Source organism: Orycteropus afer, unplaced genomic scaffold, assembly GCF_000298275.1.
Source record: "Orycteropus afer afer isolate SDZICR_OR568_19922 unplaced genomic scaffold, OryAfe1.0 scaffold00190, whole genome shotgun sequence".
Lineage (NCBI taxonomy): Eukaryota > Metazoa > Chordata > Mammalia > Tubulidentata > Orycteropodidae > Orycteropus > Orycteropus afer.
In genome coordinates this window covers 80562-107862 of record NW_006921777.1, presented here as the reverse complement: position 1 = coordinate 107862, position 27301 = coordinate 80562, and the positions used below count along the sequence as shown (strand labels likewise).

Here is a 27301-nt window from a genome sequence, read left to right as displayed (position 1 = left end):
TTTCTCCTCAATTTGAGTGGTGCCACATCAGCAAATGGAGGTCTCGAAGCTTTACTTTATCCATATGGGTAAGGCTGATTTTACTCTGATAATGCAGCTCTTGCCCAGTCCTATTCTGAGAGCTTTCTAAGCTAAGTTACTCACCTTCCTCCTCTGTACTGGACAACATTTCCAGACTATTCATAAAGTTGCGCAGTAATGTATCAGACAGTGTTTCTCTGTTATTCATAAGGTTTTGCCTGGCTAATTGTTTGAGAAGTGAATGGCCTCCTCCTTCTTCCTAGTCTGTCTCAGTCTACAAGCCAGGCTGATACCTGTGCACCATGTGCACCCCATTGGGTTTGAAACACCAGCAGCACAACCTCAAGACTCACAGCAACACGTCACCACAGGAAGACAAACCAACAGACAAGTTTGTCTCCCTTAGCTGTTGGAAACCTCTCCAACCACCCTTACCTGGATCCCTGCAGCTGACTCCTCAATTTGTTCCAGTCCCCTCTGCCTTTTCTGTCCTCTCCCTGCTCTCCTGCCTCGCTGTTTGTGGGGCGTGGCCTGGGTTCCCTCTCCTCAACTGGGTCCCTGCGGCTGACTCCTCGATCTGTTCTGGTCCCCTTTGCCTTTTCTGTCCTTCCCTGCTTTCCTGCCTCAGTATCCTTAGTGATACTGCCTCGGAAACCTAAAGAGGGGTCACCATGAGTCGGGTCCAATTTGACAGCACATAACAACAACATGCAAAACCAACCGCCAACATTATTCTCAACGGAGAGAAACTGAAACCACTCCCTTTGCGAACAAGAACCAGACAAGAATACCCACTTCTACTCAACATTGTATTGGAAATCCTAGCCAGGACAATAATAAGGGCCAAGAGAGGGAAATCAAAGGCATCCAAATTGGTAAGGAAGAAGTCAAACTATCCCTATTTGCTGATGATATGATCCTATACCTAGAAAACTGAAGAAACTCAGCAAAAAAACTACTGGAACTAATTGAGAGATTGAGCATAGTGGTGGGATACAAGATCAACATACAAAAACCAGTTGGATTCCTCTACACCAGCAAAGACACTGCTGAAAAGGAAATAAGGTGATAAATACCATTTACAATAGCTAGCACAAAAATAAAATACTTGGGAATAAATCTCACTAAAAACCCAAAAGACCTATGCAAAGAAAACTACAAAAGACTACTCTAAGAAACCACAAGAGATCTACATAAATGGAAGAATATGTCATGCTTGTGGATAGGAATATTGAACACTGTGAAAATATTAATTCTGCCCAAAGCAATCTATACATGCAATACAATCCCAATCCAGATCCCATCAACATTCTTTAAGGATATGGAAAAAACAATCCCTAATTTTATATGGAAAGGAAAGAGACCCAGAATAAGCAAAGCACCACTGAAGAAGAACAAAAAAGTAGGAGGTCTCACACTCCCCGATCTTCAAACCTCCTACACAGCCACAGCAGTCCAACAGCCTAGTACTGGTACAACAACAGACACACAGTCCAGTGGAACAGAATTTAGAACCCAGAAATAGATCCATCGACCTATGATCAGCTGATTTTTGACAAAGGGCTAAAATCCATTACATAGCAAGAGTAGTCTCTTTAACAAATGGTGCTGGCAAAACTGGATTTCCATTTGCAGAAAAATGAAACAAGATCCATACCTCACACCATACACAAAAACTAATTCCATATGGATCAAAGACTTCAATGTGAAACCTAAAACTATAAAGTTCCACAAGAAAAAACTAGGGGCAAATTTAGGGGCCCTATGAGTCGGGGCCGACTCGACGGCACATAACAAAACAAACAAAACAAACAAATGATGGCATAAATAGGCTGTCAAGCATAACTCAAAATGCACAAACAGCTGAAGATAAACTAGATGAGTGAGACCTTCTAAAAATTAAATTTTTATGTGCTTCCAAAGACTTCACTATAAGAGTCAAATGAGGACCTACAGATTTGGAAAAAAATATTCGGCAATGACATATCTGACAAAGACTTACTTATCTCTCAAATTTATAGAAAACGCCAACACCTCAACAACAAAAAGATTAACAATCCAATTTTAAAATGGTCAAAAGACATGAACAGACACTTCACCAAAGAGGATATTCAGGCAGCCAGTAAATACTCGAAGAAATGCTCACAACCATTATCCATAAGAGAGATGCAAATCAAAATAACAATGAGATACCATCTCACCCCAACATTAACGGCAAAGTTGAACAAGGCAGAAAATAACAAATGCTGGTGAGGATGTGGAGAGATTGAGACTCATACGCTGCTGGTGGGAGCATAAAATGATACAACCACTGTGGAAAGCAATATGGTGATTCCTTAAAAAGCTGGATTTAGAAATACCACTTGACCCAGCATTCCCATTACTAGGTATATATCCTAAAGAAGTGAAAGCCAGGACAAGAACAGATACATGCACACCCATGTTCATCACAACACTACTTACAACAGCAAAAAGATGGAAACAACCTATGTGCCCATGAACAGAATGGATAACCAAACCATGGTAAACACACACACACACACACACATAGAATACTATGCAACATAAAGAACAACACAGAATCTGCAAACCACCATATGACATGGATGAATTTGGACAACATTATGCTGAGTGAAATAAGTCAATCACAGAAGGACAAATACAGTATTACTTCATTATTGTAAAAAGTCAAGAAAAGGTTTATACATGTAAGGAAACTTTCTTTGTTGGTTACCAGGGTTGGAAGAGAGGTGAGGGAACACTGCAAAAAAAAAAAAAAAAAAAAACGTTTTGACCCATGTCACTTTAGTTTTGTGTACTTCACTGTACATAAATTATATTTCAACAAAATGTATTTAAAAAAAAAAAATAGAACACCAAAACTATAAATAGTTATCATTGGATTGCTGGTATTAATTACTTTGAGTCAGCCCCAAACTCATAGCGACCTTACTGTGCTATGGACAGAACTGCTCCACTGGATTTTCTTGGCTATAATCTTTATGGAAGAGGTTTGCCTGGCCTTTCTTCCATAAAGCCACTGGGTGGATTTGAAGTACCAACCTTTAGGTTAGTAGCTGTATCATAAACTGCTAGTGCTATAAGGTTCCTTTATCATTGGTTAGTGGGAATTACCTGCTTAAGAAAAAAATATATATATGCAATAATTTATATCTCTTTTCAAAAAGTTAAAGATGAAATAATATTTATAACATAATTTCAAGTTTAAAGGTAGGTTATAAAAATGTCCATAGGAGACAATGGTTCTCCAAGTGTATTTGTATGTTCTGTAAGAATTCCCAGGGATATAATAGAGCTGACAAGGGACAAGGCTATAGTCACTTCTTGGTTACAGCCAGCTACCCAGAGGGAGTGAGTAGTTGAACCTGTGGCCTCAGGACCATATTTGCAGGGGCCATCAAGCTCAACTGGCATAACATACTACACAAAACATTGTTCTACCTCGTACTTTGGCGAGTAGCAACTGGGATCTTAAAAGCTTGCAAGCAGCCATCTGGATGCAATGATGGGTCTCTCCTCATCCAGAGCAAAGAAGAATGAAGAAAACCAAAGATTCATGGAAACAATTAGTCCTCATGACAGGTACACCATGCGATCCTCAGCATGACTGAGGATAATAGACTGAGGATCTCACTGACCAGAAGAACTAGATGGTGCCTGGCTACCACTGTCAACCACTCAAAGGAGGATCTATGGAGGAGATCCTGGACAGAGAGGGAGAACAATGTGGAACAAAACTCAAAATCATTTGAGGGGGGAATAAAAGGGGGAGAGGGACCAGGTTTGCTGGTCTGATGATAGAGCCTGGTGGAATCATTGAGACTATGGTCCGTAGGTGCCCTTCAGGTCTGGAATTGAACCCACACCTATGGCTTCCAGCCAAACAAAAGACAGGCATATGAGTTGGACATTTACCTGAGGTAGATACACTTCTTGGAGAGAATAATCATGGGAGAAAGAAGGGCTGTTTATGCACAGGGAGACAGTTCAGGGGGCAAGAGTGCATGGAGGGATGAACACAGGGAAGAGGTAACTATCAGGAGGAAGTGGGAGGGGAGTTGTTGCATTGGGATAAATTGCAGTCAATGTCATGAGACAACATGTGTGTGAACTGCTGTATGGAAAGTAAATTTGCTCTGTAAACTTTCACCCAAATCACAATATAAATAAATAAATAAATAAATGCTCCCAGGATATAATCCCAATGTATCAAAATATGAACAGAATAAAATGTGTCCATACGGTAACAATATTAATCTATGGACGACCTGTGCACAATCCTGTTTTAGCTGTTTTGGTATTTTTCAAGTTTTCTACAAAAAGAGGCATTACTTTTTATAAGGAGAGAGGGAGAAATGGAGAAAAGAGGAGTAGGAGGAAAGGAGGAAATATTTTTAGAAAGTGAACAAATAGTTAATATGTGGGAAATGATTCAAAGGCAACGTTTACCCTTTACCAACTGTATCCCAAGATGAACTGAGAGAACCTAAAATGAAGTAAACATTTGCTTTAAAAATTAAGTACAGGTCAAAGTCTAAATCCAGGACATAATAAACTATACACTTCATCATGGTTTTACTCAGAACAGACTCACGTAGTTTAGTATCACCAGAGTCCCCTCATGTCCACACCATCCTCCCAAAAAAGTCATTCCAAATCTATTTCAGCATAGAATTATTTTGTAATTGAAAGAATGACCTGGTACAACTTTGTTTAGAGAGTATCCTCTCATTTCTTCTTAACCCATATAGGAATATGGATTTATGCTACTGTACACAATTTTTTTTAACAAGATTTGGTATTGTTTATAATTCTTGAATAGGTTCTTGTCTCTAAACAATAAAATCATCTTAACAACTTTAGAATGAAACAGGCAAAACTTTTCACTGTCATTATTACATAAGCAGGTACGGATAGTGGAAGGAAGCGTCCAACTAACAATACCAACAAACAACAGTATAAATAAAGTCTAAATTCCTTGGCATAACATTTAGATCAGAACTGGGCCATATCATTACTTTTTAGCTGTTCTCAACTCACTCCCTACCACGAACTCTCTATACACCAAAATTTTCTCTGCTAGAACCTATTTTCCTTCCTTCTAACAATTACAACCAGTGTGTGGGCATTGCCACCAAAGAGATCTGGAGTCAAATCCAAGTTCTGCCACTTACTTGTACGGCTTTTGGGCAAGTCACACCTTTACGAGGTGCAACTTCTTCATGTGTAAATTGAGGAATAAAAAATTTACCTTCTGCGTATATGAATGTGAGGATTAGAAATAACACATGTAAAGTTCCCAACACAGTGCTGACCGTACAGTAGGCATGCAATAAATGCTATTCCTTCCCAGCTCTCTGTCTTTGCACATGCTATTTGCTCTCTTTAGAATGTTACTCTGTCCTCCACCCTACTTGGGAAAAATCCCTCTTAGCAGTCAAAATCCAGAGCACACCACTACCTCATCTTATATAAAACCTTCCTTGGCTCCTTTTGAAGGAGCTCTGATTGCAAAGTGGGTAAGGCATTTGGCTACTAACCAGAAGGTCAGCAGTTCAAACCCACCAGCTGCTCCATGAGAGGAAGACAAGGCAATCTATTTTCTTAAAGATTTATAGCCCTGAAAAGAAAATCAGGTTTGCTGATCCAATACAGGCTGGTGGAACCACTGAGACTATGGCCCCTAGCTGCCCTTCAGGTCTGGAATTGAACCCACACCTGTGGTTTCCAGACAAACAGAAGACAGGCATATGAGTTGGACATTTACCTGAGGTAGATACACTCCTTGGAGAGAACAATCATGGGAGAAAGAAGGGCTGCCCTATGCACAGGGAGACAGCTTAGGGGGCAGGAGTTCATGGAGGGATGGACACTGGGAAGAGGTAACTATGGGGAAGAAGTGAGAGGGGAGCTGTTGCATTGTGGTAAACTGTGGTCAATGTCATGAGACAAAGTATATGTAAACTGCTGTATAGAAAGTGAATTTGCTCTGTAAATCTTCACCCAAATCACAATTAAAAAAAAAAAAAAAAAGATTTATAGCCCTGGAAACTCAATGGGGGTCTCTATGAGTCAGCATCGACTTGATGGCAATTGGTTTGGGCTGACTCCTTCATGTAATTAGTAGCTCCCTATTCTGTGCTAGTTGTTCTTGGGTGGTGCAAACAGTTAACATGCTTTGCTGTTAACCAAAAAGTTGGAGGTTCAGGTCCATTCAGAGAGACTTCAGAACAAATACTTGGTGATCTCCTTCGAAAAAAAATCATCCATTGAAAACCCAAGGGAGCACAGTTCTACTCTGACACACACAGGGTCACCATAAGCTGGAATCTACTTGACAGCAACTGGTTACTCTGTTAGTTTAGAAAGTACTTTGCGTTTTCTCCACCACAATTCTTATCACACTAAACTATAATTATTTGTAATTGTTTTCCCTGAAAGAGAGTGGAAGTTCCTTAAAGCTGGTTAAGTATATGATTGATCTTTGTATCATCTAGCTCTGTGCTTGTGGCACATAGCAAGAACTCAAATGTTTCTAAACAAACCAAACAAAAAAGAACCTAACCAAGAATCCTGTAACATCCAAGGGAGAAGAATGGCAAAGGCAAATGCCACAGAGAGGTCAAGTAAGGTGAAAGTAGAATAAGTAGCTATCATATTTGACAACTGGGAAGTTACAAGCAGCCTTGGTGAAATCAATTTCAATAAGTAGTAGGAACTGCAGTGAAATTTGGGATCCACAGGTAAAGATTACCTATCCCTTTAAAGTTGAACAACTGAGGAAAGAAAATAACTTGAAGGTGAAGCAGAATTAAGGGATTATTTCTGCAGCACTGGATGATATAAGAGGTAAAGGCTGAGTATTTAACAAACAAAAAGTAAAACAAGCAAGATCTAAAATGAGGAGGGAGGAAGTCCTGGAAAACATGCTGCTAGACTCTGCAAGATGTAAGAAGGTTGAGGTTGAAATGCAATGTACATTTTGAAGTAAAAAGCAGTTCGGGAAAATTGAGTTCTTATTTTTGATAATAGACTAGATGGTCTCTAAAGACTTTTCCTGCAAAACCAATCACTAATTTTATATGGAAAAAGAGGGCTCAGATAAGCAAAGCACTACTGAGGAAGAAAAGCAGAGGTTTTATACTCCCCCATCTAAAAACCTACTATATAACCAGTTTTGTTGTACAACATAGACTAATGGAATAGAATTGAGAATCCAGAAATAGATCCATCTACCTATGGACAGCTGATGTTTAACAAAAGGCCAAAATCCATTAATGCAGGAAAGGGGAGTAGCCCCTTTTTAACAAGCGGTGTTGACAAAACTGGATATCCATTTGCAGAAAAATGAAATAAGATTCAAACGTCACACACATACAAAAACTAACTTATGATCGATCAAAGACCTAAATGTAAAACCCAAAACTATCAAGTTCATCAAAGATTAAAATAGGGGCAAACTTAGGGGCCCTAATTTATGGCACAACAGACTATCAAACATAACCCAAAATGTACAAACACCAGAAAACTAGATGACTAGGACCTTCTAAAAATTAAATCCTTATAAACTGATAAAAAGACTTCCCCAATAGAGTAAAAAGAGAACCTATAGATTGGGAAAAAAATATTTAGCAACAACATATCCAACAAGAGACTTACCTCTAAATTTTATAGCAAACTTTAACATATCAACATCAAAAAAGATAAACAACCCAACTGAAAAGTGGGAAAAGGACATGAATATACACTTTACCAAAGAAGATACTCATGTAGCCAACACACACGAAGAAATGCTTGTGATCATTTGCCCTTTGAAAGATGCAAATCAAAACAGAAATAACTATCATCTTACCCCAGCAAGAATAGCAAAGTTCAACAAGACAGAAAACAACAAATGCTACAGTGTGGAAAGACTAAAACCTTCATACACTACTGGTGGGACTGTAAAATGGTGAAACCACTGTGGAAAATGGTATGGCACGTCCTTAAAAAGTTGGAAACAGAAATACCGTTAAATTCATGAATCATACTACTAGGAATATATCTTAAAAGAGGTGAGATCCAGTACAAATAGATATATGCATAGCCATGTTCATCACAGCACTACTCACAATAACAAACAGATGGAAACAACCTAGTAGTGCTTATCAACAGATGAATGGGTAACCAAATGATGGTAGGTACATACACACAATAGAATACTATGCAAAATTAAAGAACAATGAAGGATCCATGAATCAACTCATAAGTAGATGAATTTGGAGGACATTATGCTGAGTCCAACAAGTCAATCACAGAAGGACAAATACTGTATTTAGTCCACTATTGTAAAAAGTCAGGAAAGGTTTACACGGGGAAGGAAATTTTCTTTGTTGGTTACCAGGGATAGGAGGAGAAAGCAGAGGAGGAAAAATTGCTGACTAGTTTAAGAGACATGTGTTGATTTGCAACACAGTGGCACTGAGGAAGAGGAAGACATAGAGAGGTACAAGGAAGATACAGAACATCAAAGATAAACCCTTTTGCACATACAGTACTGCGTTGTCAGTGAAGGCAAACATTGTTATACTGGTGGATAGATGGCTGAACTATTAGGAATGTCTATGCAGGGGGGGAGTGCCCCAGGGTTGGCAGACATTGTTTCCACAAGTGTATTGGTATGTTCTGTAAGAATTCCCAGGTATATAGTAGAGCTGACAAGGCACAAGGTAGTAGTCACTTTTTGGTCACAGCCAGCTACCCAGAGGGAACGAGTAGTTGGCCCTGTAGACTCAGAACCACGGTCACAGGGGATATCAAGCTCAACTGGCATAACATACTATACAAAAACATTGTTCCACACCCCACATTGGTGAGTAGCGACTGGGATCTTAAAAGCTTGCAAGCAGCATCTAGATGCAACAACGGATCTCTCCTCATCCAGAGCAAAGAATAATGAAGAAAACCATAGTCGTATGGAAACAATTAGTCCAAGCATCTGGTATACCATGCAATTCTCAGCCTACAGGACTATGAGACCAGAAGAACTACATGGTGCCCAGCTATCACTGTCAACCACTTGGAGGAGGATCTATGTAAGAGCTCCTGGATAGAGTGGGAGAACAACGTGAAATAAAACTCAAAATCATAAAAAAACAAAGGGGGGGGGCAATTTTGCTGGTCTGACAGAGCCTGATGGAACCACTGAGACTAAGGCCCCTAGCTGCCCTTCATGTCTGGAACTGAACCCGCTCCTGACTTCCAGCCAAATAAGACAGGCCAGCATACGAGTTGAACATTTACACTAAGTAGATACACTCTTTGGAGAGATCAATCATGGGAGAATAGAAGGGCTGTGTATGCACAGAGAGACAGCTCAGATGGCAGGAGTACATGGGAGGGAAGGACACAGGGAAGAGTTAGCTATAGGGAGGAAGTGGGAGGGGAGCTGTTGCATTGTGGGAAACTGCAGTCAATGTCATGAGACAAAGTGTATGTGAACTGTATGGAAAGTGAACTTGCTCTGTAAACTTTCATCCAAATTATAATAAAAATTTAAAAAGAAAAAAGAGACGTGTTGATTTAGGTGAAGGGAAAGACAATATAACCGAAGTATGTGACCAACACAATATCGCTAAGGGAAAGGAAGACACAGAGAGGTGCATAAGAGGTACAGGCAACAAAGGAAAACACTACCGCATACACAATAATGCATTATCAGTACTAACATACACTAATCTATGGGTGGATATATAAGTAGTCAGACCAGAAGATCAAGTATGGGTAGGCAAACTGGAATATGCCCAGGACCACACACAGGCTTAACCAATGATATTCCTACATATGTATTTGTGCATGCTATAAAAATAACTATATACATTATAGAGAGTGAGTCACTGAACTCACAGCTCAAGACATGGTTGTGGGGATATAAAGCTCAACTGACACAGAGTACACAAAAATACTGTTCTATATCCTACTTTGTTGAGTAGCAACTGGGGTCTTAAAAGCTTGTAAGAGGCCATCTAAGATGCAACTATTGGTCTCTCCTCATCCAGAGCAAGGAAGAGTGAAGAAAATCAAAGACATATGGAAACAATTAGTCCAAGGGACCAATATGCCAAGAAACCTCAACCTATACAACCCTGAAACCAAAAGTACTAGATGATGCCTGGCTAACAATGCTAACAACTCTGAATGAAATCAAAATTGGAGTTCCTGGCTAGGGTAGGAGAAAAATGTAAAACAAAATTCAAAAACATAAAAAAAAACAGGTTTACTGACCTGAAAGAGATTAGTGAACCCCAAAGACTATCGCCTCGAGTCACCCTTTGGTCCTGGAATTGAACTTATTCCCATGGCTTAACTCTCAGCCAAACAACAGACAGGCCTGTAAGGTGAATGATGACACCAGGGAGGCGCACTCCTTAGAACAATCAATCATGGGAGATCAGAGGGCAGTATATGCACAGAGAGAAAGCTCAGAATGCAGGAATGCATAAGAACAGACACTGGGAAAAGGTAACCAGAGGGAGGAAGTGGGAAGAGAGCTGTTAGCTATTACATTGTAGGGATTATAACCAATGTCACGAAACAAAATGTGTATGAACTACTGAATGTGAAACAAATCTGCTTTGTAAAACTGCATCCAAATCACAATAAAAAGTTAAAAAATACGAATACTTTTCCTGCTCAAAATATAATTATATAATTTTTAATACCAATGGAAAACCTCTCAAATCCATACTTTCTTTTTGTTTTATACTGCATCTGCCCTAGCAATTACTATTAGAATACTCTTATTAAATGAGTATTCCCTCCTCTAGTCACTGTCTGCTCCCTATCCCTTTTCTATCTAACTACTTGATCTTCCTAAACCATAGCTTCACATACCTTACATATAAGTTAATGTAGATGCTGATATAGATACAGATGCAGACAAATGTATACGTACAGGCATAAATGTTACCCTATAACATCTGTTTAGAAAACGCGAATTGTTCCAATGCAATATACTAGGAAATAATCTGAACACAACACAAATGTATTTGCTTATGCACGATTTTAATACTAGATAAGTACAGAAAACTGCAATCTACCACACAAAAATACACAAAATACCCAACCTTAAACATCTACCAGTACCTCAATTCTGCTGAAGTAGAAGCCACATTCTATCTACATCTGGACTTACATTTTCAATCTAATTTCAGATAGCTCTTCTTCCCCACTTCAAGGTACCTCACAAACTGCAATCATTCCAATGCCCACTTCTACATGGAAATTTTATTTTTTTTCCAAGGAAAAGTATTTTATTGTAGTATTTATGTATTTCTTAACTATTTAACATATGTAGAATTATGCTATTGTTGTAATTAGGTTTCTCTTTTTTTATGTGCCACTGACTAATTTTTTAATTGTGCTTTGGGTGCAAATTTGTTTTACATTCAACAGTTCACACACACTTGATTCACAGCCCAATTAAAATCCCCAACCATGAAAAACTCTCCTCCCCTCTCCTCCCTGTGACTACTCCCTCCCTGTGACCTTCTTTTCTATGCATTCCTGTCTGTTCAGCTTTCCCTCTATGTGAATGCTGTCCCTCTGATGTCTCATGGCTGATCTAAGGAGTGCATCTCCCTAGAGTAGGTGTTCTACATGTGGGTCTTTCTACTGTTGGGCCGAGAGCCAATCCATGGAATTGAGTCCATTTCTAGGCTCGAAGGATAACCCCAGGCCACAGTCTCAGGGGTTCTACTAGTCTCTATCTGACCAGTAACTCTGGTCATTTTTGTGTTTTTGAATTTTTTCCCTCCCACTCTAACCAGGAACTCCAATTCTGATTCCTTTCTGAGAGGATGGCATTGGTAGCTGGGTACCATCTAGTTCTTCTGGTCTTGGGGTCGTGAAGGGTGAGGTCCTTGTGGTCCATCATATCTTTGGACTAACTGTTTCCAAATGACTTTGATTTTCTTCACTCTTCTTTGTTCCAGACGAAAGGAGACCAACAGTTGCATCTTAGATGGCCTCCTGAAAGCTTTTAAGACCTTAGCACTGACAAAATTTTTCAGTTGTTCCTCTAACTCAATTTTCCCACATACCCTATGGCTTTCATTGGACAATTCTGTATATTTTGATGAGTTACAGGAACCTGCATGTTGCATTATAGCATACACATACACTTCAATTACTGCAGCTCTGACACCAATTTCCCACCAAAATCAAAGGCTATACACAAGAAAAAAAATACTACTACTACTAACTGTGCACACTTCACAATTATCTGAAGGTTCTAGAATCTATGAGATTTTGAATGACCCAGACACTTTTTTGAATTGAAGAACATCCAAACCAAACCCAGTGCCATCAAGTTGATTCCAACTCACAGCAACCCCTATAGGGTTTCCAAGGCAGTAAATCTTTATGGAAGCAGACTGCCTCATCTTTCCCCAACAGAGCAGCTGGTGGATTCAAATGACCAACCTTTTGATTAGCAGCCAAATGCCTTAACCACTGTACCACCAGAGCTCCTTTACGAACATTGCAGGAAACAAGATATGTGGAAAGAAGTAAACAGCTATTTATCTTAAGATAATTTACTAATCTGCAATCCAAAAGCCACATCATAAGGCAGAAGAGCAGTAGAGTCCTTTCCCAATGAAGTAATATTTATTTAAATATAAAACAGCACAAAATATCCCTATTGTTACATAACAACATAAAAATACTCCTGAAAAATTAAGTATACGTATTAAGATGTTATAGTGTGGTTCTATTTTTTATGTAGATGTACACGAAAAGATTTAGAAATATAAATATGTAAAATAGAACCAGTAATAATTTTTTCTCTATGCTTTATTTTCATAAAGGCACTAAAATGAACTTTTTTTTTTAAATTTTTTTTTATTGTGCTTTAGGTGCAAGTTTACAGAGCAGAGTTTGTTTTACATTCAATATTTCATGTATATTTGGTTTCACTCTCAAATTACCATCCCAACCCTAGCCCACTCTCCTCCCCTCCCTGGCCAGTAACCCCTCTCATGCCCCTCACAATTATGCACACGTATGTATCCTGCATTTCCTCCATGCAAATGTTGCTGCTCTGGTGCCCCGTGGTCAACTGATCCAAGGGATGCAACTCCATAGAGTATGTGGGTGCATCACCCTGGGTTGAGCGGTCTGTGTGTACATCTTATTTACTATTAGACCAAGAGACAGCCCCTGGGAGTGAGTTTTATTCCAGGACCAAAGTGTGTCCCACGGCCATATATTGGGGGGCCCAGCAGACGCCATCTGACCAGTAATTCTGGTCATTATTGTATGTTTGGATTTTGTGCCACGTTTTTCCTCTCACTCTATCCAGGATCTCGTTCTGATCCTTTCCCGAGTGATTGGCATCAGTAGCTGGGCACCATCTAGTTCTTCCACCCTCGAGATCCATCATGTCCTAGGGCTGATTGCTTCCAAATGTCATTTTTTTTCTTTGCACTCTTCTTCGCTTCTAACTCTAGGAAACCATTAGCTGCATCTTAGACAGCCACTTGAAAGCTTGTAAGATCCCAATCGCTACTTACTCACCAATATAAATTGTGGAACAAGATTTTTAATGTATTTTATTGTGTCGAGTCTGGTGTCCCCCAACACTATGGTCCTGAGTCGGTGGATGTGATAATTGGAGCTGTGTGTCAACTTGGCTGGACCACAATTCTGTGTGATTTGAGCTGTTGTGTTGTGGTTGTTCCCATGATGGGATCAGATGACTATGTTCTGAGTGGCCAATCTGTTGAAGGGGAGTTTCCCTAGGGGTGTGGCCTGCTTCCAGGATATCCAAGGACATCCTGGGAAGAGAGACATTCTTCTGTGGATCGGGATTCTGTTGTGCTGCCTACAACTGTCTGTGAGTGAACAGTCCACCATTTGGCCCGGAGATCTTGGATTCCTCATTCGTGGGAGTCAACAGCTGGTGTACTGCCTGCCAGCCTTGAGCTCCTCAGCCCCTGAGGTTGCAAGAGCCAGGAAAAGCCTCCAGCTTGATGTTTGATCTAGAAACTTTGGACTTGCCAGCTTCTATAAATGTGTGAGCCATTTTCCTAAGATAAATCCCTGTCTGTCCGTCTGTCTGTCTCTCTCTCTATATATATAAGCTTTTCTAGAGAACCCAGTCTAACACAGTGAATCTGTTGGATCTCTCTCCTACAGCATCTGGCTGGCTGTGAGGGATTGCTCACTGTCTGTCTTCTGTTGTTTCTGTAAGGATTGTGGGTATTTTGTATCATTGGTATCTGTGCAAGATTAGTCTCAGCTGAATCTATCCTTGGTCTAAAGTATAATCCTATTCACTGACCCCCATCTGATCATCTCAGATGTTTATGTGTTTATCTGTAGCCTGGTGTTTGGTGTTAATGGTAATGCAGTAGTGTGGATATACTGGTATTAGCCTCTGTCGTCTTTGTCTTATGTGTACAATTTGGTGTCCTCCCTTTCCCTAATGTTATCATGGTGGTCACAAACTCTTTCCATACCATCCCTCCCCTTGCCCATCTCAGTGTATGTGGTCCCCAACTAGCCCAAAATTAATCCCTCCCCTTCCCTCCTACCCAAAATTAACTATTACCTTAACATATTACTTTTACTAGGAGAAGGAAAAAATAAGGTTAGATACATTTGGGTTGCATCAACTTTTGTTTGAATATATCAAGAAGTCGTCAAAAATTTGAAACCCAGTCATTTGACTGTTCCTGCTAGCTTACTTTTTTTTTTCATATTCTTCAAATACCATCTACTGAATATTCTTTTCTTCGTAACTGAGATTTCTATTCTTTTAAAATAGTATCAAAATCATTCTGCAAGAAATTCCAAAGTAATAGAAAATCACTTCATACTTTACATAACCAGCAAATTTCTCTAAGAAGAAAGACTAAATAGTTCACTCATATACCCACAGATAAGCTTAGTTTTAAATGGCATATATTAAAGTTAGTTTTATTATAAAACATATTTTCATTCTGTACTTTATGTTTACTTATTCTCCTCACTTAGTCCTCTAGAGTTTATATATAAAGGGCTTACACACAGATTTGTAATGTGTATCATAAAATCTCTTTATCTACTCAATTCAGCACACCCTAACACAAAACTCACTTTCAGACAACAAATGCCCTTTTTCTTTAAACCATTAAAATTAAAGATACTATAAAAAAAGTACATGTGACCCATAAAAACTGGATGAAGGAACTAAAGAATATCACAGAAAAAGAGTTTATTAAGCAACTCACATACTAAGTTTTGAACTCACTGAAGCTGCTTCTACCTTTGAAATGTTTAATTTTGCTGCTTTTAGAAATTTAGTATTTTTACAATTTCATCCAGACATGGTGTTCAGTATAATTTTAAGTCACCTAAGCAGTTCTACTCTGTCCCATAAGATCACTGTGACAAAGAATGTAACAGATGGCTGAGGCATAATTCTATACCCGTAGGCATATGGCTAGAAGCCCTGGTGGCACAGTGTTTAAAGTACTTGGCTGCCAACCAAAAAGTCAGCAGTTTGAACCCGCTAACAGCTCCACAGGAGAAAGATGTAGCACTCTGCCTCTGTAAAGATTTACAGACTTGGAAATCCTATGGGGCAGTTCTACTCTGTCCTACAGGATCACTATGAGTCAGAAATGACTGGACAGCAATGAGTTTTGGGGACAACATGTTTATATACATTATTTTATGTGATGCATATAACAATCCCATTAGATAATAACAATTTCATTTGACATATCAGCCAACCAGTACAAGGTATTTAAGTTAGTGCTTCCCTAACTTTGATGTGTACAGTAATCACTCAAAGACATTGTTGTAGTTACCTAGTGCTGTCATAACAAAAAATGCTACAAGTAAGTGGCTTTAAAGAATAGACATTAATTTTGTCAGAGTTAAGGGGGCTAGAAGAATTTCAGGTCATGGCACTAAGGGGAGTTTCTCTATTTCTGCTCCAAATTGTTGTTATTAGGTGCCCTTGAGTTGATTTTCGACTCACAGTGACCATCCCATGTGACAGAGTAGAACTGCTCTGTGGGGTTTTCTAGGCTGTAATCTTTATGGGAGCAGAAGGCCAGTTCTTTCTCCCACAGAGTGGCTGAATGGGTTCAAACTGCCAAATTTTCAGTTATCCGCAGAGCCCTTAACCATTGTGCCATCAGAGCTCTTTTCAGCTTCCAGCAGCTTACCCAGCAATCCTTGGTATTCCTAGGGTTACTGTTGCATCTGCCATGCATCTGCCTTCACATGGTGTTTTCCTCTCTGTACATGTCTGCATCTATTCTGGTCGTTTTATAACTCAGAAGTTATTGGGTTTAGGAACCACCCTACACTGGTATATTCTCATTAACATAACAAAAGAAAAATTCCTCTTTCTAAATAGGGTCTTATTTAGTTACAGGGGTTAGGACTTCAACAGTTTTTTTAGAAGGGACACAGGTCAATCAATAGAAAACATGTTAACATGCAGATCCTCAGGTAACTCCCCAGAGACTGAGAAGCCTAGAAATCAGCATTTTCAATAAACAACACAGGTGATAACTAGCACACGGGCCTTCCCAGCCACATCTTTTAGGATACGGAGGTAAGTAACATGAACAAGACTATAAATGGCCTAAAACTCAATGTTTCATTCTGAATCAATGTTTCCAAACATTCAGATGGTAAAACTTTGCAGATTTCCATGAAAGATAAATAAAAATTTAAGTAAATTTAAAGAAAGTATTATGCTCAGTTACATTAAATACCTCTTATACTAAACACCAAAAGGAGCTCTAGTAACACAACAGTTAAGCACTCAGCTGCTAACTGAAAGATTGATGGTTTGAACCCATTAAGCAGCTACATGGGAAAAAGACCTGGCAATCTGTTCCTGTAAAAATAACAGCCTAGAAAGCCCTATGGGACTCCTTCTAAGGATTGGGTCTCAGCCCAACAGTAGAAAGACTTACATGCAGAACACCCAAACCAAGGTGATACACCTACACCCACTCTACGAAGATCTACCCTTTGGAGCAATCTGCCATGGAGCACCAGGGGGGCAGCATTCACATGGAGAGAAAGCTGGACAGACAGGAGTGCACAGTTAAGAAGGGCATGGGGGTGTCACAGGGAAGGGGAAGGAGACTGGATTAGGGTTGGAGATGGTAATCAGGGTGTGAAATCAAAGGTACATGAACTGTTTAATGTAAAACAAATTTTGCTCTGTAAATCTGCACCCAAAGCACAATTTAAAAAAAAAAAAGCCCTATGGAGCAGTTTTACTATGTCACATGGAGTCACTATGGATTGAAATCAACTCCGTGGCATTTAAGAGTAATAATATATTAAACTCTAGTACAAACGTATGATAGTATGTACCCAAGTTTAAAGAAACTTAAAATTAAGAAGATTCTATGAAAATTGTATTTTTTCTGTGAAATTCAAGAAAAGCTATTATTAAATGATTTAGAGCCAGTTTTGTTATTAGTTTGAACACTGTTGTACTTTACTGAGCTGAAAGCTAAAAGTACCACAGATTCTAGGCACATGCACAGTGACTAAGGCACCTGACTGCTAATCAGAAGGTTGATGTTCAAACCCACCAGCCACTCCGTAGAAACAAGACTGGGCAATCAAATTCTGTAAAGATTTACCACCTCAGAAACCCAGTGGGGGTTGCTATGAGTTGGAATCGACTCAATGGCAGTGAGTTTGGTTTTAGGAGCTCTGGTGGCATAGTGCCTAAGGCATGATTGCTAACCAGAAAGCTGGTGGTTCAAACCCACCAGCCACTCCTGGGAAGGAAGACTGGGCAATCTACTTCTACAGAAATACTCCCTCAGAAACCCACGGAGGGGCGCTACGAGTCGGATCGGACTTAATGGCAATGAGTTTGGGTTTTTTTTTGGTTTAATGAAAAATTAAGATGAAAATGTAAATGAATATTTATTTAGTGAATGTACTAAAATGTACTAAAAATGTACTAAAAACTACGTAGTTATAAACTTCAAAAGTGTGCGGTTTATGGTGTGCAGATTATATCTCAATTTTTTAAAAGTAAAAAAAACAGCACTTAGAACATTTCAAACCCTAATAAAAACCAAACTCACTGCTGTCGAGTGGATTCCAACACAAAGCAACCCCTCCTTGGGTTTCTGAGGCGGTATCTCTTCAGAAGTAGATTGCCCAGTCTTTCTTCCAAGGAGTGGCTGGTGGGTTTGAACCGCCAGTCTTCTGGTTAGCAATCAAATGCCTTAGGCACCTACACACCAGAGCCGCTAATATTGGCCAATAATTTTAAACCTCTAAAACACTTTATCAGGATTACTATTAAGGAACATAACTGTTTTCTGGCCCATACATCACAGATACTAAAAACCAATGTTGAAACAATGGAGAACATAAACAGGCCCCCAGCATGATGATTTTAAATAGGAATTTAAACACTACATATGTGTTAATTTGCTCTCAAATTTTTCCATTAACGTCCCAACTTCATTCAACTTTTATTAATAGAACTACTGTCAAACTCTACAAGAACATACTGTTGTTAGCTGATACTGAATTGATTCCAACTCATAGTGACATCATATATACAGAATAGAACTGCTTCATAGGTTTTGCAAAGACTATCTTCTGAAGCACCTATGAGTGGGTTTGAACTGCCAACCTTTCAGCTAGTAGTCAAGCGTGTAAATGTTTGCACTATTCTGGGCCTCCTATTGTTGTTGTTGCTCTTATGTGCCATCGAGTGGGACCCGACTCACAGCGACCCCTCCTTGGGTTTCCGCGGCAGTATCTCTACAGAAGTAGATTGCCCAACCTTCGTTCCAAGGAGTGGAACCCTCTGGTTAGCAGTCAAATGCCTTCTGCACTACGCCACCAGAGCTCCCAAAAGTAGGTATACAGTATGTAATAAATTGAAGTACAATGAGATAGTTATTAAGCACCAGGCTATAAACACAGATTCTCTCTACTATCTGCTTCTTACTACACATATGATCCTCCAGCAAGTAAATAATTTATCTCTTTTGGCCCTATTTTCCCATAGGATTGTGGTAAAAATTAAATGAATCAACATACGTAAAGTGCTTACAACAGTGCTTGAGACATAAAATCACACCATAAACGCATGTACTTTAATTATGTAATTATTGTTTTTACAGGAAAAAGCATTTCAGCTCACATAATTCATTACAAATCCTGATATGTTAAAATTTCAATTTACTTTATTAATGAGCTCAAACATTCAGGAAAGCTGGGCTTCATATCATACATATTAAGCAGACTCAGTGTTTATATGGCAGTTAGTTTAGTTTGGTTTCTACCCATTCACAAGTTTAATTTTTTCCAACTCTGAATCACTATTAGTTCCTGTCCTGACTCATCACATAGAAAGGTAGACAGTCTGGAACATAATGGACATACCAAAGGCATTTCTTAATATACTTTGATTTATAAGGTTCACTAAATAGAACTTGTCCTATATAATGTTCAATAAATATGCTGAATAATTATGACCCAAATTGTGTTCATTTAAAAGTGCTTTCAATATATTAAATGCTCTTTCATCCTCCCTTTTACAATCTTAAGGTTTATTATCCCATCTCGTCAGAAAATCAACATAAATATCTTTATTTAAGTAAAATTTTACTTAAAAATATTTTCGGACTGCTAGCCAAAGATAATTTATATTTTGCTGATGGACTGATGTTCAAAAGTTTGCTAAACAAACTACAGATTAGAGAGTGAGAAGCACTCTTCGGGTCTACAAATCTGACCTTAATGTCTATTCAAATTGAAGGCTTTCACTGTTTTCCCCATACAGATGTTGAAAATTATTTAGGATAACCTCTAATAAAAAGTTTTGGAAAAAATATAGGAAAATATGCTAAATAATGCAAGGTTCATTAATTTAATTCTAAAAAATTGTCCTTTCCCTAGAAGCACACACAAAGAAACACAAAAATGGTTAAAATGCTGCTCTCATTTATTCACTTTCTATGTGATCTTAAGGAGCTCTGCTAGTGTAGTAGTGTAGTGCCTAACGCACTTGATTGCTAACCAGAAGGCTGGCAGTTCAAACTCACCAGACACTCCTCGGAAGGAAGGTTGAGCAATCTACTTCCATAGTGATACTGCCTCAGAAACCCAAAGAGTGGTCGCTATGAGTCAGGTCTGACTCAATGGCACATAACAACATGTGATCTTAAGCCAATTAAGCTAAGCCTTAGTTTTCTCCTCTGGAAAGCAAGATAAAAAGAGAAGCTCTAACTACCACATGGGATTGTTGTGAGAATGAGTAAGACAGTACATTAGCCAACTACAATAAAAATAATAAGTTTTCAATATATGCTGTTATCATTTAAATCAAAACTTCAGAGCTGTTAGAGCTCTACCTATTGAAAGATTATATTTTCTATGGCAACCATCTCCATTAATCCACTCATGCAAGCCTGTTATGTTATTATGTGCCGTCGAGTCGGACCCGACTCACAGTGACCCCTCCTTGGGTTTCCAAGGCAGTATCACTACGGAAGAAGATTGCCCCATCTTCCTTCCGAGGAGTGGTTGGTGGGTTTGAACGGTAGCCTTCTGGTTAGCAGTCAAGTGCCTTAGGCACTATGCTACCAGAGCTCCCTCATGCAAGCCTAGTCAATGGCAAAAACTCTAAAAGGACTCTGAGATCAGGTGTCTGAGTTTCTAGATAGCCTTCTGAGGCAGGACCATCTCCTCTTTGAGTTAGGTACCCTGCACTGTACTTATCACATTTCCTTACATTACTTATGAGCCCCTTGTGGATAAAAACTGTGTCTTATTCACTCCTATATCCCCCAGACCCTAGCCCAATGGTTCTCAATCCTGACTCACATTAGAATTACATGGAGAGCTTATAAAAAAATTAATGCCTGGGATTAATATCCCAGATCCATTAAATCATAATGGAGGAGGAAACTCAGCTTGGCTGGGGTTATTTTTTAAAGATCCTCATATTAGCGTACCACCAGTATTAACCACTGTAATCTGACATTTAACATACTATATGAATACAAAAAAACAAAAACAAATCTATTAACACTAAGTCCATTCTAACTCACAGCAACCCTATAGGAGAGAACAGAACTGCCCCAGAGAGTTTCCAAGGATATAATCAAACAGACCGTCACAACTTTCTCCCATGGAGCGGCTGGTGGGTTCAAACTATCAACGTTTCAGTTAGCAGCCAAGCACTTAACTACTATACAACTAATTATCATTTACTATATTAAGTGGGTATGTATAAAACTATGTATGTATGTATACATACATGTATAAATACATAAGTACGAAAATATATATATATAAATAACACTCAATTCAAGACCCTTATCCTCAATAGCTTCTCCCAGTTCAATCACCTCTTCCCTTTAAACACATGACGTATCTAATTAACACTTGTTACATGCTGCCTTAAGATGGCTTTAAAACTTTTAGCTCAATACATAAGATTTTTCATACAATTATGCCTTATCATTCTTCCTAGATTACAGATTACAGTCTTGCTTCTCGAGAGAATATGCACTGCCTTATTCTTGTTTTCTCTACAGTGTTTACAATGACGCTTTGAACACAAACATGTAATAAACATCTGACTGATCTGATGAAAGTATAAAAATTATTGGCAGAAGTATGTCACATCCAAATTATCCAATTTGGGCTAATTATTATTATGAAAATAAAAAAAGTTTAAAAATCAGAAAAAAAAAAGTGTTAAGTATCTCTAATCTAACATATAAAGATGATAGTTTACTTCATCAGTGATATTTGCACATTTAATTACAGTCATTATACACAGGCTTCCATCCCTACCTGTCATTTTCAGTTTTGACCTGCTTACTTGCTAAAACTATATTCCAGTTGATTTTGGTTTATTTAGCTGTTGTCAGATACCTTTACAATAATTTTATAATAATCTGTAATTAGTAAAATGAGTTAATGAAAATCACAATTAATGTGTCACACAGGTGTTTGTTCATTCTGCTGTACAAAGGGTCACAATGAGGAGAAGCCTACCGACAGTACCTAACAGCAACAACAATACAGGTGTTTAATAAACACTTCTTAAAAGAACTCAATGTTTATAATTGCTAAAATAGACCCTACATAAAAGCTACATGCTTATCCAGTAATATAAACTTGGGGATACTGTGTAAAAATAAAAGTCAATATACATAAATAATACTACTTTCACATACTAACAGACTGTAAACAGATTTTCCAGCTTTATACTACTTTCATACCTGAAAACTTGTAAAGTGCTATATGACTTTTTAAAACACTTGTAATACACAAGAGCTTGTAATACACAAGAAACTCCACAACAGGTATTCTCACTATTGAAATTACAAAAAGAAATGGACACAATTTTAAAAGAGCTACAATCAGAAGATATGAAAACAACACACTTTGAAAATTTTGTGTCATATATTTTGCCGCCATTAAAATAATCTGAAACACTTCTTTTTAAAAAACTGAACATGGAGGAGGGCACTCAAGAAGTGTGCCTGCTAATTAGATACTGTGATAAAACATTACCATGCTGTTACTGGGTCAGACCACATGAAGCAGATAGAGCCATAGTTACCACTAAAGAAAGCAATCCTCAACTCCCTATTCAATAAAAAAAGATCAAATTCCACAGACAAAAATGGTACCCTGGATTGTTTGTTTTTAAGGAAGATTAAATTTAGGAGTTGCCAACACCCAAACGAAAAACATTCCAGAGTATTACACTCAATTGTAATGGGGAGTAATCTACATTCTCAGCATTATGTTTCTTTATCCAAAGAAGGAGTATTAACAAAGGATGTTTCTCAGGATCTCAAAATATACACCCCACTTTTTTACCACAGTAAACATTACCCCTTTAAAAAAAAGATAATTACTTGAGGAAATAATTTTAGCACAAGCAGTCAGACAAAAGGTGAAGCGTATTATCTGCCAAGATAATTTCCAAAACAAGGCCCGTGTCAGATGAAAAGTGAGAAAAAGACTGAAAATAACATTCTTTTATTTGGACCATCAGTTACTTTTAAAAATAAAGTTGAGGAATGTAGCTTTTCCAAAGTCTTGTCTTCAGTTTCCCCTTAACCTTTATATTTTTAACTTTAAAAAAAAAAGTAGAAATTTGATTACCACTCTTATGAATTCCTTTTAAAGCAATTTAATGAATAACAGATCTTTTGTGCAAGTAGCAAACCAAAGAGGGCAGTTTTGCTGGCTGATAAAAATCTCTCTGAAACACTCATAATAAACACACACACACACTACAAAGAAAAATTCGATTTTGGGTAAATCACAATAAAACTTAAAAATTTGGGTATACACCCTAATTTACTGTAAATGTTTTTCTTTAAAACCACAAGTAAGATTAGTAAATTCTTAATAATTATTTACTTAGTGTCAAACCGAAAAACCAAACTCACTGCCGTCGGATCCGACTCATAGCAGCCCCTCCTTGGGTTTCCGAAGCAGTATCACTACGGAAGTAGATTCTCCAACCCTTCTTCCGAGGAGTGGCTGGTGGGTTTGAACCGCCAGCCTCTGGTTAGCAGTCAAATGCCTTAGGCACTACACTACCAGAGCTCCTACTCAGTGTCAAAGTTGAGTAAAAATCATAAGGCCGTGAGGTTTTTTTAAAAAAAAAAAAAAAAAAAGTGATACCTGAAGAGTCAATGAGAAAAAAACAGCAGCTACTTTGGGTGAAACAGGGTACAGCAGTTGAGTCATTTCCCCAAAACCAGAGAGCTACTAATAAAGGAACCAAAATTTACTTGGGATTGTTTTGTTTTGTTGAGGGTAAGGAATGATACGCTAAGTAAAAATGTTTCACCAGTCACTCTAATGGGAAGATGTTTGCTGCCTGCAAAAATGTTTTGAGACGGTTCAAAAATACCAAAATGGGGGGGAGGGGGCTGCAACCCTATGATAAATTTTTTCCAGAATACACAGAGCCAAAGACTTAAGTAGAAAAGAGATCATCTAAGCTAAAAAAAAAAAAAAAATTGTGGGTTACTACTATGTCCCTATTGTACTAAATATTACTCAGAGAAAACATGCTGGGAGCACTATTTCTTTAAAAAAAAAAATTGTCTGACATATGAAATAGTGCATATACTCATTTGGATATAGTCGTCTTGGGTAATTGCAAAATCAAGCTGTCTTGGGTATTGCTAAGACCGCTTTTGCTTCACAGGTGCCATTAAATACTGTCAAAGGAGTTAAGAAGAGCTAAGCAATCTGGTAACTTGAGACAGAAACGTGGGAAACTTAAATGAATATGTCCTCATCACCATTAATCAATTTCTCTAACCAATTAAGCTTCAACAGACAAGCCTAGGTAGGTAAGCCCTGGAACCACAAACTGTCTTTCCACCACTGTAAAGCAGCCTGGGTCGGAAGCCCTTAGTCCGGATGTCCGAAAAGCACGTGTCCTGCTTTGGTTCTAGGTAACTTCCCAGGAAGCATTTGTTCCATAGCATAACTCCATCACCCTCTCTGCCTGCCTAACTCGGTGAGAGGACAGGAAGTATGAGCTAGAGTAAGCAAACTCCGAGCCCCGGAGACCCGAGAGCTCCCCGAAGGCAGAGACGAGGAGACCCGCCAAGATGGGGCTCACCTCTGCCGAAGGGATGTTGACCACGCCGGTGGAGCGCCGCTTCTCCCGCAGCTTCCTCTTCTCGATCTGCCCCTTGCCCTTCCTGGCGCTGGGGCCCGAGCTCTTGCCCTTCTCTGGAGCTCCGTCCCGCTCCTCCTCATCGCCCCGGGGCGGCGGTGGCCCCGAAGCGGGGGCAGCGGCGGCAGGGGGCTCCTCCTCCGGCCTCCGCGAACCTGGGACGGCCCGAGCCAGAGTGGCGGGGCTGACGGCGCAGTTCACGCCCCCGGGGCCGGAGGAGGCAGGTGCGCCCGCGCCGGCCAGGAGGTTGTTGTTGAGCTCGTTGGCCACGGCAGTCGCCGACGTGCCCAGCACTCCCACTTGGGGCTTCCCGCCCGGGTCGCTGCTGCCCGCGGCCGGGCCCTGGGGATTCTGCTTGGCGCGCATCTTCTCGCGCTTCGCCTTCCACTCCTCGAGGAAGTCTGTGGTGCTGCCGCTGCTAGCCCGGTAGCCACCGGTCGCCATATTCCCAGCGGAGCCGGCCAACCTCTCACCTCAGGCCGCCCACTCCGGCTCCAGCCGCCACCGCCTCTTCCTTCCCGCTGCCCGAAGGATGCGAGGAAACGACCCCACGGCGCGAGGACAGCCGCGGCTCCCCCGGTAGCTGGCAGGTCTGAGGAAAACACAAGAGAGGAATGGGGAAGAGACACTTGAGGTCCTCGTCCGGCCTGAAAGTCTGCTCCTCGGCCGTACCCCTGCCAGCCCCTACAAAGCGCGCCCACTTCTCGCCGAAGAGCTGCTGCTGGGTCCCCACCCGGCAATGCTTCTAAGATGCACCTACACTGCCGGAGGCGAGCTGTGCCCTGACCCAGGATCGCCGCGCCTCAAGGGGAGGGAAGACAGATGACCCCACCCCCAGGGGCCCGGCTCGCCAGGGTCAACTCTAGCAGCGGTCGGGGGCCTGGGGCCAGACCCCGCCACCTGTCGGCCAGTTGCATCGCTCGCCCCGTCTCTCCGACCGCAGTGGGTCCAAGGTCCCCACCACAAATACCCCCATTCAGGGACAAGGCGCGGAGCCTCTTTCGGGCAAGCGGGGGAGGGGGGACCCTGGCAGACACCAGCTGTCCCGCCGAGCTGAACAGAGTGCGGGCGACCGACTCGAGCGCGGGTGGCTGGGTCAACTCCTTACCTCCAAGCGTTTGGGGTTACAAGCACGGAGCGGGGGAGGTGGGGCGTGGGTGCCCAGGTGAAACGAGGCGGCCGCGCGATCCCGGGCCGGCTCGGAACAAGCCGCGGCAAACTCCGTCCCTAGCTCGCGGCTTTCCTGGGACAGGAGGGAGGGGACGAGGGAGGAACCGAGGGAGGGAAAGAGCGAGAGGCGGGAGGGGAGCCGAGCGGCGCCGAAGCTCGGGCGGAAAGGGCCGAGGCGGCGTGCGAGGGGCGCGGCGCCGCCCGGGAGGGTCGTCCCGGCAGACGCCCCGCCCCCGCCGCTCAGGTGCGCGGCGCCGCGTCCAGCCGGCGGCTACTGCCGCCGCGCGCTCGCAGCCGGAGGGTCAGACCGCACATTCCTGGCCTCGCGGCCTCGGGCTGTCCAGCCTCTTGACGCCTCCAACTCCGAGGTGAAAGCGGCCCACCACGCCCTTCACCCCGCTCCTTTCCTCCGCTTTTCCTGTCTCCCCACTACTCTTCCTTTTAAGTACAGGACCAAATTTTTCTAGGGAACAGTCTCCGATTGCTGCTGGCTGAGGACGAAATTGCAGTTAACTGGTGGTGATTCAGGGCCTGAATAGCCAGGATGTGGAAATTCTCAAACATCCTTTTACGTGTCTTGTCTCACTTTTCAGATGTGGCAGACAAGAGAATTGAAAGAACCAAAATTGAACCCAGTACCCACTTTCTAAGAATAGCCTATGGTTTCTATGGAAGAGGACTAAAAGGAGAGACTTAAATTGTCAGTGGGGAGCTCTGGTAACATAGTGCCTAAGGCACTTGACTGCTAACCAGAAGGCTGGCGGTTCAAACCCACCAGCCACTCCTTGGAAGGAAGATGGGGCAATCTACTTCCGTAGTGATACTGCCTCGGAAACCCAAGGAACGGTCACCTATGAGTCGGGTCCGACTCCACAGCACATAACAACAATAACAACAAATTGTTAATGTAGGGTTTGCGCTCATTGCTAACTTAAAGGTTGGTGGTTCAAATCCACCCACCTTACCAGGGAAGAAAAGTCCTGGAGATCTGCTTCTTTAAAAAATTACAACAAAAAAAAAACCCTACGGAGCAGTTCTACTCTATAACACCTGGAGTCGCTGTGAGTCTGAATGACTCAATGGCAACCAACAACTACTGTTCTGAGTTTCCAAGAGAAAATTAAAAACTAATTTCTATGATGTAGCATATTGGCTAACCCACTTTTATTTGGAATTTTCCCGTTAACCTTGTCTCTACTACACCTCCTCTACAGTTGGTGATTTTAGCAGCAAATCTCCCTACAGAAAGTACTAAACCTGTACAGATACTGATCTGAAAGAAGCTAGGGAAGTGACTCTCTTTTTCCATCCTTAATACTCCAAAGAGTACGTATTATCTTCAAACGCAAGACATAGAAGATTTCTACATCACAGCTAAGTGGG

The 27301-nt window shown here is 40.6% G+C and overlaps 1 protein-coding gene across 1 annotated transcript in view; it reads right to left on the bottom strand.

Annotated features, from left to right (window-relative positions):
• PAWR (pro-apoptotic WT1 regulator) overlaps window positions 1–25192 on the bottom strand; it is a 213344-nt gene extending 188152 nt beyond the window's left edge. Inside the window, exon 1 of the mRNA XM_007947551.1 lies at window positions 24692–25192. Coding sequence (XP_007945742.1) covers window positions 24692–25192 — 501 coding nt within the window. The remainder of the gene's footprint in view (window positions 1–24691) is intronic.
• Between the last annotated feature and the right edge of the window lie 2109 nt (window positions 25193–27301).